This window comes from Barbatula barbatula (assembly GCF_947034865.1).
Source record: "Barbatula barbatula genome assembly, chromosome: 2".
Taxonomy (NCBI): domain Eukaryota; kingdom Metazoa; phylum Chordata; class Actinopteri; order Cypriniformes; family Nemacheilidae; genus Barbatula; species Barbatula barbatula.
The window spans coordinates 13,774,840-13,788,434 of NC_136767.1; the positions used below are offsets into that span (position 1 = coordinate 13,774,840).

Below are 13,595 nucleotides of genomic sequence, written 5' to 3' on the forward strand. Positions count from 1 at the left end.
CACAGAGCTCCCCTGAATGTTCACCGCTAGATGTTTGAACTGAACCGCTGTAACAGCTTTACAGGCTCACATCACACCTACCACCCACGGACTGTGTTTTTCATAACATGGATTGTGTTTTCTTTTCAAACTACATATGACACAGCTGTATATGTAATGCTCTCTCTCTCTCTCTCTCTCTCTCTCTCTCTCCAGTGTGTGTCGGACTGTGTGCTGTACTATTATTTGACTAAGAAGAGTCAGAACTATAAAACACTTGTTCGACGGAACTTTGGGAATCGGCGACGAAGAAATCAGGTATTTATAAAAACCTTATCAGTAATAGTCACTCAACAGGCCCAATGTGGGATATCTTCTAGGTAAAATGCATATTGTGTCAGAGGGGGTTCTCTTGACGTGCGGTTTTAGTACTCATGAATCCCCCTATAGTCAAGTATGTACCATTGCACTTTCCACATCACATCATGTTTTCAAATAGCTCGGTGTTTCGATTGTTGTTTTTATTATAGGGTGTGTTCAAATCATGATGAAGTTGTGTTTTTTTATTAAGGGGGTGTGTTATGTGGGTGCTTGGCACACTGTTGAAGTCATTTTATACGAATCAAGACTCTGTATGCATAGGTTATCGGACAAAAATGCATATGTGCTTTGAGAGGCCGTTTCTCTTTTGCTCTTTCTGATTTATGGATAGCTGCGCAGCTTTCCAGGAATCGGGTTTATCTGTTTGGCACAGCCGAGAGGCTCCATGCTGCTGTCAGGGACTACAAAAAGAAAGGAGAGGAACTTGAGAGTTTCAGACTCTTAAAAGACGCTTGAGTGCAGTAGCTACTACTTCTCACTTCAACGCACATACTTGAGCAAACCCCATGTTTCGGGAGGGAGGAATGTTAATGTGACTCAAACCAAATGGTGGTTTGAATGCAATATGGACTTTGTTTTAAAGTCAGCTTGGATGTTAAGGTCATCAAGATCATGTTTATCAGTGTTTCTCCATCAAAATCGAAGGACTTGGGTGGGTTGAATGGTTAACCAGATGCCAAATACATATTAGGGCAGGGGTTCCCAAACCTTTTAGTCCGCAACCCCCAAAATAACAGTGCCAGGGACTCTAGACCCCCACTATCCTCGGAGGTGGCTTAAGTATACAAACATTGCGCATAATGACAACACAAAAGAATGCAGTCTAACGTCATTATTTGACATAATTTTTACATCATTATTTCATACATAAAGCATGAACTATTACTACAGATGGTTAAATTTCATCAAACTGATTCGAGTGCAGATGGATGTCCTCTATATGAAAACGCCGGCGTCTTTTCGTACCAGAGGACGATGGCCTTTCTGTCTGCGGCGCGTCTCCGCCCTCCTCCGCTGGTCTCCCTGCTTTGTCTTTGGTCAATATTAACCAACGTTTCATTTCGACAAATGCTCTAATGCAACGCAAAGTTCGGTTTAAGTACGCGTTACTGGTCTAGAGAGATGAGATCCTCACACTCAAATGCGCCGGGGGTTTCGGTACCTTACCCTAAAAATGTCCCATTTCTTCTAAAATAATATTTTTGGCGACACAGTGTATGTCCGTCTGCTACGCCACTGCCCATGTCACATGACAATTAAACATATAAAGTAGAGACGATAATGTGAGGAAAAATAGCACAGTAAAAGTACCGATACTGCAAAAAAAATGAACTCAAATAAAATAAAATTACAGTTTTTAAACTACTTCAAGTACATTTTCTGCAAAAAAAACTACTCAATTACAGTAATTTGAGTATTTGTAATTCGTTACTTTACACCACTGCATTTCTGTCAATAGATTCTCCAAAAAACTACACACAGCACCTTTAAGACAACATGCATAATTAGCAGTCATGTGTTTTGCTTCAAAATCTTTGGTCCATGGACACTACTCTCAGTCTTGTGTATGATATACTGGATACATCACTTCGGCTACCCAGCCTGTCTAACTGAATTTAGCCCTCTGTCGTCAGCGTGTGTGTAAGCAGCTGGTGTTCGGGCTTAACACTAATTACAGCTATATTTCAGGCTATCTAAACAGCGGCGGACAAGAGCACGAACAACAGAGTTGTTCTGTGAGCACCACTGACATATAGATCACAAGCGGAGGCAGTGGGTCATTGAAAGCATGTGTCTCCGAGTCAGGAGTTGAGCTGCATTAATGGGATGATCTTAAGTGCTGCGCACACACACGCATGCACTTTTTGATCCGGCAACCTCCGGTAGCCCCATGCGGTTTTAGCAAGCATGCATATGTGTAGCTGTTTCGCTTGCATGTGCGTTCCGATCAGCTATCGTATTTCTTCAGCTACCTGGTGATCTGCATTACTGAACTCATAGTTTCCTTTACCACCTGTAGTGATTACAATGTTCACATGCTGATTAAAAAGAGGATCATTTTTTATCTAATCTTTTAAACGTTTCATGTGTTTTCAATTGCGTGTGTGTGTGTGGAATAGGGCCGTTTAAGAGTTTGTGTGTGGGTTGGGTGTATGACCCTGCTCCACATTAGAGACCCATAAAAGTGTTTGTGTCAGTTGAGTTCAGCTCACGTGGTGATCTGAATACAGTTCTTACTCCTCCCAGAGTCCCCAGAGAATGTTGCTGAGAAAAAGAGAAAACACAAGGCAGAAAATATGCATGTGCAGACAGAGAAAAGTCGTTTTTTTCTTAACCAGTAGTGGCAGCTCATGTGTTGTGCTTTTCAGAAAAAGAGGGAGAGCCAGAGAATATTTGCAAGACACCCCTCTTTAGCTGCGTGGTGGTATGAGCCTATTTGTACTGACACCAGTGAGAAAGTTGTGGAGCAGCCTGCTGTGCCAATCAAAATCCAGACTAGACCGGGTTAAGATCGGTCAGTCTCCCCTCCCCTTCACTCTGCAGGGATTACCTGGACTGACCCCGTCACATGGATAAGCTAACGCACACGCACATTTTTGTCTGTGCGTGCGCAGGTTAGATAGAGATGCCACTGCTGTTTTAGCCAGCTCAAACAAACCTATGACATGCTTTCTTGGAATATCCGCAATTGATCTGCCTAGCTGGATTCCCGCAGCCCGTCTGCTGAAGATCTGATCCGGCAGCCTCGCTAATTTGGTCAGCCTGTTCATGCTGCACAGCATTCTGGGATATACCATGGGGTGAATGGGAGGTTTTTAAGGGGCAGATAAACATAGATGAAGGTAATGTATGCGATGCCTTTTGCCGAGTGTTTTGTAATGTTGTTTTAAGAGTTGGTTGTGATTAATTATTCTATGTTAAGGTGCATGAGACATTTAAAGAGACAGTTAAATTTCATTTTTAAAGAAAGTGATTTGTGTCCGCGTTAATATACTGACATTTCACAACAACATTTGACCGCAGAATGCTGCAGTAGACATGTGGAGTGCACGGATTAGATTTCCTTGTAAAGGCAGTGACTGGGTCGGTCTGCCACATGAGGTTTGCATGACAGGTGCACTACAAATAATTTAGTGAAAAGTTCCCACCCAAATTTTGTATTATATTGGTATGTTTAAAAAGAAGACTTATGATTCACTGGTGTAACATTACTCTCTGTAATATGCTAACACTGTTGCCACAAAATGTTCTTTCAAAGTTCCCTTTCTCTTTGCCCTGACTCCTTTCCTCCTCTTGCCTTCTCGCTTCTGATTGGTTTAAGTGAGCTGTTGCAGGAGCTTGAGATCTCTCTCTTGTTTGCTTGGCATTACAATCATTTTATATGAAGGATAAAGAAATTACATGATCAGCTGTTTCTATGCACTTCTCTTGTCAGATGTCTACCCCTTGTATTCCTTTCATGCATGGAATGTAAATTTAAAGGATTTACTTACAAATTTAAATTCAGTGTACGGCATGTGGCCCCCGTGAAACAAGGAACGAGGAACACTGTGATTTCCGATTGTTTATAGTAGTTTAATATTTAATTCTGGTCTCCCTTTTTCTGGTATCGATTCTGATGTTCCAGTTCGATTCCGATTCACAAGCTCTCGATTCGAGTCAATGATTATAGATTTAATACAAATCCTATAGAAATTTAAAAAAAAAAGATGGTGAAAATGAAAGAAGATAAATCGATTCAAGGCTTTTGAGAATCGATATTGAAGCGACTGAATTAAAAAATACGACGAATAGATTTTTCGGGGTTTTTTTGCCCAGCCTAGTCGTCATCTCTGTACCAAAATTCCATGGTTCCACAAAACCAAGGTCATCCAGGTTTTGTGGTGCAGTTAAGTTAGGCAACCATACTTATTGCTTCCCGTATGAAGCAGAACATGAGATGAGTAAACTGTCATCTTGGCTGAAACATGGCATGAAATAGTATTACATGTGATTCCACAGTCTAGATTTTGCTTTGGCAACTGCCAAAAATAAGCCTACAGCATAATTTGACATTTTGAACCCCTGCCCACTATGTCAGAAGGCTACAATTTTAGCATGCTTATTTAACCGTTTACAGTATAGCAGCATTCTGACCTTCTCAAGTCTTATGATCCAAGGATATTATTACACTCACTGACCCCTAGTTTTCCTTAAAACAGCATACAGCTGCTCTGGCTTTTTTATACAGAGCCTTTCCATTGAGTTTAGAATGTGGATGATTCCAAGATAATCATCAAGTATTCGTCATTAAAGTTTTTTTGGGCTGTGCTGGCTGTGAAAATGCATTAGTGTAACTAAATGGGCTATTTGGTTTGTATTGCATTCATTGCTCAGCCAATAAAGTTGGGTTTAAAATTCATTCTCCCTATCAATTTTAGCATGTGAACTTTCATTTTCTATCATTAAACATATTTGGAATTGAAAACCATATTAGATCCCATTAAAACAAGCCATGTGTCGTGTCTCGTCCGGTGTAGACACAGTGTTACTTATAACCTAGGCATAGATTATAATGTAATATATGACAAAAATAATCTATGCCAAAATAATTCAAGATTTAATTACTGGCGGAGATCGATTATATGATGCATAACAGTAAATTAAGCTCTTTTTTTTGTAAAGCTTCTTCAGACGGACCATAAAGTTAACAGAAAGTAGAGCTCTAAACACAGCAGAATGATATGTTTATTATGGTGCATCGTTGTAGTTTAAATGCACGAGAGCACATTCTTGATGCTGTCCTTTAATCATTGATCCTTGCTTCACACGTCTCTGTGGCAGAGGTTCAGATTTGTTTTGCTCCCATATGGTAACTGCATGCCTTGTTTTTGTTGGCTGAGTTTGGCTTGTTCCAATGCTTTGCTTCTCTTTCGTGGAACAGACCAGGAAAGAGAAAGAAGGTTGGGATTTTGGTCACTCTGTCTGAGCCAGCAGCCATGATAAAGAACCTCAGGCCATTAGCCCTCTTTCTCTCCAAACAGGAGAAAAACATCTTTTGACTGATGCCGTGCACTGCACTTAGTCTAATATTAGTCTAAAGCAGACTATCCACTACTGTAACATTGGTTCACAGGAATCGTCCATGATGCACAAGATTGGTTCACTAAATGTTAGCGTTGCCATTATTCTTAATATAATATTGAACTGTTCGGTACGACCTCCACGGTTGCATATTGCGGGTTTTGTTTGGTAATTTCTGTGTATTTTATAACTGTTTTAATACGGACTGACTCAAGAATGTAATTTCATCCGTTTTACACTTTATACGGAGGCAACATGTTCGCGTTATTATCCCAGCACATGCAGAGAGAGCATGTACAGCACCGTGCCAAAGTCCTTTAGCGAAAGTTATGTCACTGGGCCGCCTTTCGGGCAGCTATTTACGTCATAGCAAGACAACAGGTAGATATTTTCAAAATCACTGGCAATAAATCAGAATTAATTAGTATATTTCCTATCAATAATTAAACCCGACAAGAATTGTACCTTAACTTTGCTTTAATTTTAAATTGCGCTTAAATCACCCTTTTTTTAAGCATCCACTTTGAGCATTGCATTTCTCCCCATTTATAGTAATGGCAGTGGCGCGTCTTGTTGATATCTATTATCTTTGGCCTTGCCCATTGAGCGGTAGTGTTTGCAGTTCTGTTTACTAACATTACAGCAATCGCAAGTTTCCATTATGTTATTTTAAATACACCGTTGCGCTAAACCTCTTCAAAAAGGTCATTTTTCTGGAATGTTGATGAACTGTAAACAAAGAACTGCTGTAAGCGGCCAGTGTTAATCTTAAAGATATATATATATCTGTATCTTTGTGGGCGTGTATGTTTGTGGGTATGAGTGTGTGTGTATTTGTATCTTTGCGAGTGTAAATGTTTGTGTGCATTAGTGTGTTTGTATCTGTATCTGTACAAGTTTGTGTGTTTGTATCTGTATAAGTGTGTATATGTATGTGTGTATCTGTATCTTTATCTTACACCGTGAATTGGTTTACATTGATTTAAAAGTCCATTTGCTTACACCATAAAATTTTAATGTTTCTCACGGTTTCTGTATTGACTGTGCTGGCCTCTGGTTTTCCTAGATTTTATTTTCCAAGTAAGTCCCCACTGGCGCTGTGTTATGACTACAGCAAGCTGCACCTGCAGATTGGATTTGTATTGTATCAGATGCAGGATCAAGTCCAATTCACGTTTTACTGCTCAAATGTGTGTCACGTGTCTGTGTTTCTGCATGCTTATTAAACACAGATAGTGCTTCCGTGGAAGAAATTTGGTTTATACTGGATTCAGAATTAAGGGACTCAAATGCTGACTTAAATTTCTCATTATTACTCTTTTTAAACTTCTGTTTACTGGTGGTAAACATTGTATTCCTAGCATTATTGTATGCTTGTATGTGCTGTCAGTCATGTAAATGTATCCTCTATAAAAAAATCATCCACATAAAAATTTTCATTTATGCATAAAAAAAGAAACACACAGATGTTCACTGGCATTATTAGAAAAGTTGACCTGAGTGGATTGTGTGTAGAGAGCATGGGAAAAAATAAGATTGTGATAGATAATGATCGAATAACCAGACAGGTCTGATCCAGAGCAGAGCAGGAATATGTGGGATTGTGTTTCAGTGCTGTCTGGCTAAAAACTGTAGCGAGATCCATTCTGTGGTTTCTGTCACATAGACAGATGTTGAAATTTAAAAAGCTCCTGAGTCCCTAGCTGCATTTCCAAGCTAAAGATAGCTCAGAGCCTACATGTGGACAAAACAGATTTGTTGCAATGATATTTTTAATAGAATGTGTTTTTCAAACAATCTTTATTGTACGTCTTTATTTTCATATGGCTGTTCATGTGGATTTTGGCTCTTGCCAATCTCCTACCTGTTTTTCTCCATGATTGTCTTAATTAATCATGAGCTTATACACAGACATATAATCATGTTTCTCTGCAAATGTATTTGTCCAAAAAATAAGGAACTTAACCGGTCAAGCACATAATTCAGTTGTGCAGTCAGGAAAATGCTTCATCTCTTTGCCTATAATTTGGTATGGTATTTGTTGTCCATATGATGTTTAAAGGGACAGTTCGCCCAAAAATAAACATTCTGTCATTATTAATTCACACTCACACTCTTAAAAATGAAGGTGTTTAAAAGGTTCTTCACAGCGATGCTATAGAAGATCCAAGTTTGGTTCCATTAGTAACCATGTAGTTAAGAGTTCTTTAAATAACCTTCGCGTTCGTATCTTTTTATAATCAGTATAAACTGTTTTTTGCCACAAAGAATCTGTGTATACATTTATTTGTTCTGATGAACACAATGAAAGCTGTTTGGAACAATATTATCCCCTATTTACTACCATTGTAGGGAAAATGAATACTGTGCAAGTAAATGGGTGATGAGATCTTTTTGGTCACTGACCTCAATTCCTAGCAGCAATGAGGACACCACAAGCGGCCGGGCAGGCATGAGACTGGTTATCCCGGGAGTGGCCGGTGCCGATATAGACATCTACATGAGAGAAAGGGGGGAAAGACAAAGGTAGGCAGGCAGCCTAAAGAAAAATGTGAGCGTGGGTGGCTCGCAGAAAACAAAGCTAACCTGGCGTAAAGAACAATCAAGTCTCCTGGAGGCTTATATGTCCTTCTGTAGATATCAGTGAAGTCCAACCAACGAGCTGTGAGAAACAAACCAGAGGTCGATACAAGCGGATGTCACCCCGAGGAAAGGTAGCGCGTGCCGGTGCCTTTATGCATTAGGTAAGGGGGCTTGCCCTCACCTGGCATAGGGCACGCTCTCCTGTCTGTCAGAGCCAGACTTTGTGCAATTGGATGCTTCTGCAGAGGCCAGGTACAGATGCCCTTCCCATAGGTGAATCTCGAACACGAGATGATGAAAGAGAACCAAGAAACGTATACAGGTTTGGAACAATGCGAGGGTGAGGAAATGATGACAGAATTTTCTGTTTTGGGTGAATTATCCCTTTAATGGATACATACTATAAATCCATAAATTCTTTCGTTGATAGCAGGGATGAAGTGCAACACATTTTAAGGTTAACTATGTTTTTTCCTGAACCTGGCCACACTCTTAGAAAGGGTCATCTGTCTAATCAATGTTCTTATTGTGGTTCTTGTTCTTTAAAGCAGATAACGCGACCCTCACAGGAAGAGAAGGTGGACGACAAGAACGAAGAAGACAAAGCAGAGAAATTTGAGAAGAAAGAGGACGAAGAGAAGAAGGAAGAGGAAGAGAAAGATGAAAAAGAGGACACCAAGTAAGCTCTGTCTCCGTTTTCTAAGGTTCATGTGAGAACAGGAGGGGACATCTGGCATTAATGGCTGGTTGTTAAATTTGGTTCTTTTTCTATACCTGAATTTCTCCAATGTAATGTTGTTGTTATAGAATTGAATTAAATGTAGTCCTCTAAAGCAGAGCGACCAATATAATGTGCCTCTCCGCTTGTTAAGCCTGACGACACATACCACCATATATGGAAGGTCATGTTCCGCTTCTGGGTCCAAACGCTCAATAAGATGCTATAGGCAAACAACAAAATATGCTTATACTTGCTTATACTATTAACATTATAAGTTAATGGCAAGCTATACAACTCTCGGAAAACCAAAATCCTAACCTTTATCATCATAATGAAATCCCACATGGCCAGTCAGCGATTTATTTTTCATAATTTATTCAAATATTAATGTCAGAGATACTGTGAGCCTGGTGACTGTAGTGTATACCTTGAGTTAATACATGTTTTGCTTAAATATGTAATATAATTAAACAGCTGTTTAAGCTGTAGCCCCGCCTGAAATGGATAGATGCTTGGACCCAAAAAGGTATTCCTTACGTCACCACTTTACAACCAAATTGTTTGTTAATGCCTAATTTTAAATGAAGACCTTTACCGTGACAACTTCAGTTCTAGATAGTTTAGAAGCCTAGCAGACCCTAAATGGTCCTAGCAGAGTTCAGGCCTTCCCAAACATCCTCTGCTCAGTCAGCATTTGGAAAAGAGAAAGTTTTGCACCTCAAATCAGAAAGAACCTTTTTACTCCAGCCAGTCAGATGACCCAATTCAATCAGCGCTGAAACAGATGATTGTGTGTGTGGAGTGTAGCGCTACTGTTTAAAAAAACAATGTAAATGGCTCACAATGTGTCTCTCTCCACTGCTCCATCAGTGATCTAACAGCTCTTGTAGTCAGTAAAGAGCAGTCTGTAGATCTGCAACTACACTTGAAGCTTCACAAAGTATTTGATCTGATCTATAACAAAAGGGTCCTGTGGGGTCTACAGCAGACCTGCTTTCTCAATAGCTTCTGTGTGCAGGGTTTTCTGTAAGGTGACTTTTATTGCAATGGAAGCTTAAGTTTAACCTCATTAACCTAAGGAACCGGCTCAGTTTCTTTCACGCAGCTGCTAGGAATTCAGAAGTTGTGCAATTATTCATGGTTTAAACTTAAATAGACATTTTTGAATAAGCATTGTGGTTGTCATGTGATTTGGGCTGTGCTCATGTTATGAAAACTCCAATCGTTGAGCTAATGCATCAAAGGGTTAAGGCCTTGCGTATACATAGTCTGGATGCTGCCTGCCCTAAAGTCTGAACAGATTACTTTGAATTGACTCTGTTCTTCGTGTTTATCTTGACAGGGACATCAGCAAAGATAAAGAGAAGTGTGAGGGAGAGGAGGAGGAGGGTAAGGAGCAGAATACGCCACGTGGACGCAAGACCGCCAACAGCCAGGGTCGCCGCAAGGGCCGCATCACCACTCGCTCCATGGCCAATAATGAGGCTGCATCAGCTGTGGCTGAGGAACAACCTCCACCTGAACCAGGTGACATACGTGCAAACATGTTCATGAATGATGTCCATTTTGTCATCAATTCTATTTAGGGATTTGTTAGGTGATTTTGAGGGGGATGAAACGGGTAAATTAGGGTATGCTGAGATGTTTTTTGCGTCACCACTGACAAGTTCTGACAATAAAGACTACCAAATTTTATCTGAGTTGTCAGGTAATAATGTCAACATATACAATTGACTGATTAACTGATTCACATTTATGAATTGTAAAACCAAGTGCATTTAAGATATTTGTAAAGAGTATACATTTTTGATGTTTGACAAAAAAGGAATCATAAAATAATGCAAAGGACATTTAGCTAGTTTTGAAGTGAATGTTGAAGTGGCATCATGGTACAGTTTAACTAACTCCGTTTGTTTGTGTGCCATAGTTCTGCCAGAGCCGACACCTCCAGCTAAACCTGAGCCAGTGCAGAAACCTCTACGAGAGTCTGCGAAGCCCACTCCTGTACCCAGCACAGATGCACGAGGTTAATACTTTTGCTTTTCATAGGGTTGTAACAGTGTTACTCACCGGTCGGTTTGTGTTACTGTTTTAGGGTCAAGGGTTTGGTTCCGAATGTGCTATGTTCAGGGAAAAGGGATTACTGACAAATAAAAAATAAGATCAAATAATCAAGCTATAGGTAACAACACCAAATAAAATAAGATGCCTTTTAAGGTATAGAAATGGATTAAAGTAATCAAAAATATAGCATAACATTGCATATGTACTAATTAAATAAAGATTAATTATAATAAATGTTACAGAAGCTATTGAGTCACAAGCAGTGAGCAATTTACTTGACTTTTAACAAACAGCAGGAATATTCTGCTCTTGTTTTAAGAGGAATGCAACAGATCCAGTACACTCAGTCCAGTACATATTGTACACATGTGTTGTTTTTCGTCTGTTTCGTCCGTTTACTGAAGACATAACCTTTATGTTTGCTAAGATACTTGACAAGAGGGGCATGTTAACCTACTTTGTGTGTGAATTTGTCAGTTTAAGCGCAAGACTTCAAAGACTACTCAATATTTGCGCCATTTCTGAGACTCGACTTTCCTTGTGCATCATCTTGCTCTAAACTCATTCAAGTCTTGCTAATTTAAATATTAAAGTTTAAACAGCAACATGTGCTTGTTCAGGTCTCACCTGCACTCGCACGCTCACATCACCCGGGTGATGACAGCAAATGACTCGTCATATTACAGCATATGTCAATCCTATTGAAACCTGTCAACGTTATTTGATTTGTTGTAGGTATTAAATGTGTAAAACATACATTAGCTGAACTTTGTCAGTCTGTTTTACGCATTATAATTTTAAACGAACCATACTATAAATGTTTGGTCAGATTTAAGATGAGCCGCAGTCCAAGCGCGTGCCGAACCGTTACAACCGTTACAACCCTACTTTTTATGCATTCACGCACACTCTGTTTACCTCTCCGAAAGTTGTGTCTGCTTTGGGTTTGTTTGTGTTCATGTGTCTGTTGGCTCTGCGCTTGGTTTGTGGAATAGCAATTGTACGGTACAATGGTTTGAATTATGCACGCAGTCGGAACAGATGTTGCGCTAGACTTGCGGGGGTTTCAAGATTTAATCCTTGTGCATCAATTAAAAAAAACTCACACTAAGGCTGAAAATGCACAAATATGTCCATGTCCAAAAACGGTCATTAAAATAATATATATTCATATTTTCAATGACGTAATTTTTTTCACTAGAATCAGTTCTTATCATAAATATCAAACATTCATTAATTTTTAGAATTTTAACCCTTTAAATACCAGTTTGTTTGCATGTACACCCTGTTGTTTTTATGATAAAAATACTAAATGTGAATCCGATTGTTTTTATAGGTTATAGTCTTGGATGGGTTAATAATTAACAACAACATGATTTTTATTACAATAATATTTTTTGAGCAGTGTCTGATTTTCAAAAGGAATTCAATAAACCCTCATAAAATGAAAATCTGAATATCCAAAATGGCGCTCATGGGTTAAATATGCTTGGATTTGGGGATAAATGGCTTGAAACTGCTTGAAATTGTCTCTGCTTTGTGTGTTTGGGGGTGGGACACAACTAATTTTATATCGGTGTCTGTGTGAGTGAGGTGGGAGATTACCCAAGCCAATCATCATCAGTTGCGGTTAAGTACATTTTCATCTTTTGCCAACCAGAGGCAGAGTAGGACAGGTTTTCACACACAAACACAGTTGCACAGAGTACATCAATGCCTGGAGTCAGAAAGCGATGGCAAGAGCAACAAGTTCAAATGTTGGTTAAACTTGAAATATAAGCACTACTTTTCCCTCGTTATGGTGAAACACAAGTAATGTGTATTTAACATGCAACTTATGCCCAGGAAGAAAGATATTTCACGTCGGTGGAAAGTTATTCTAATCTAATGAAGCACCTCACATTGTCGAATGCCGCCACAAAATTCGTAGGTGAGACCTTATCCATTCCATATGTATCCCTTTGAAACGGTCTTCGACCCCACTAGAGACTTAATGACACAGCGATGCTGTTGCGGGTAACACAATACAATAACATTTCCAAGGCAAAAGTGAAACTATCCTTGCACTTCGCTGTCAAACAATAACTACGAATTATTAAATATTCCGTCTCCTAAAATGCAATCTAAATTATATACAAACTAACATTCAGCACTGGAACACTTCTTATTAAAAGGTTTACTAAATTACAGTACAGTATTTCTAGCATTTGGGAAGTTGGTACATGTCTTTAGAAGCATCATTTATTTTTAGACTTATTTGTTAATCAGTTGTGGTCTGTAGGACCTGAAGGGCATTTACTCGCCCACTGTGCTAAATAGCCTATTCCCACAGAGTTATTATATTCATATTTTTGTTATTAAAGTATTGTTTTTCCATTGATTTGACGTTTTGTTAAATTTTACATTTTTTATTCGATTTTACTGGAAATATTAGCTTCAAGAAAACGTTTTACCAAACTGAATAAAAATAAGCTTAGTTACTTGACCCATCCTGCATCAGAAGTGGACTTTGAATTTGAGATTGTGCATGCAAAATGTATGCTTCCGATCCTGTGAATTATAGACACGATGCAGCACTGGGCTTTTAGTCCAGTTGATGAACTGAACTGATTGTAAAGAAATTCTCGAGTTCCAAATGATATTATTTTTATCATATTCATACATTAAAGCTGTTTGCTGTTATGGTGTGTGTGTGAGATAAACTCAAGCCGATGAAGCCCAATGGATCATCTCATCGGGCCCTATTTTAACGCTCGAAGTTCATGGTCTAAAGCGCACGGCGCAAGTGTACTTAGGGTGTCTG

At 39.2% G+C, this 13,595-nt stretch overlaps 1 protein-coding gene across 7 annotated transcripts in view; it reads left to right on the plus strand.

The window, feature by feature from the left end:
* The window catches only part of ncor1 (nuclear receptor corepressor 1), a 70,146-nt gene that overhangs the window by 27,337 nt on the left and 29,214 nt on the right, over positions 1–13,595 (plus strand). For 6 of the 7 annotated variants that reach the window (XM_079484424.1, XM_079484427.1, XM_079484430.1 and 3 more), the window contains 4 exons: positions 196–297; positions 8,556–8,686; positions 10,071–10,255; positions 10,656–10,754. In XM_079484424.1, the coding sequence (XP_079340550.1) occupies positions 196–297; positions 8,556–8,686; positions 10,071–10,255; positions 10,656–10,754 (517 nt within the window). The remainder of the gene's footprint in view (positions 1–195; positions 298–8,555; positions 8,687–10,070; positions 10,256–10,655; positions 10,755–13,595) is intronic. The other variant, XM_079484426.1, reaches the window with a different exon arrangement.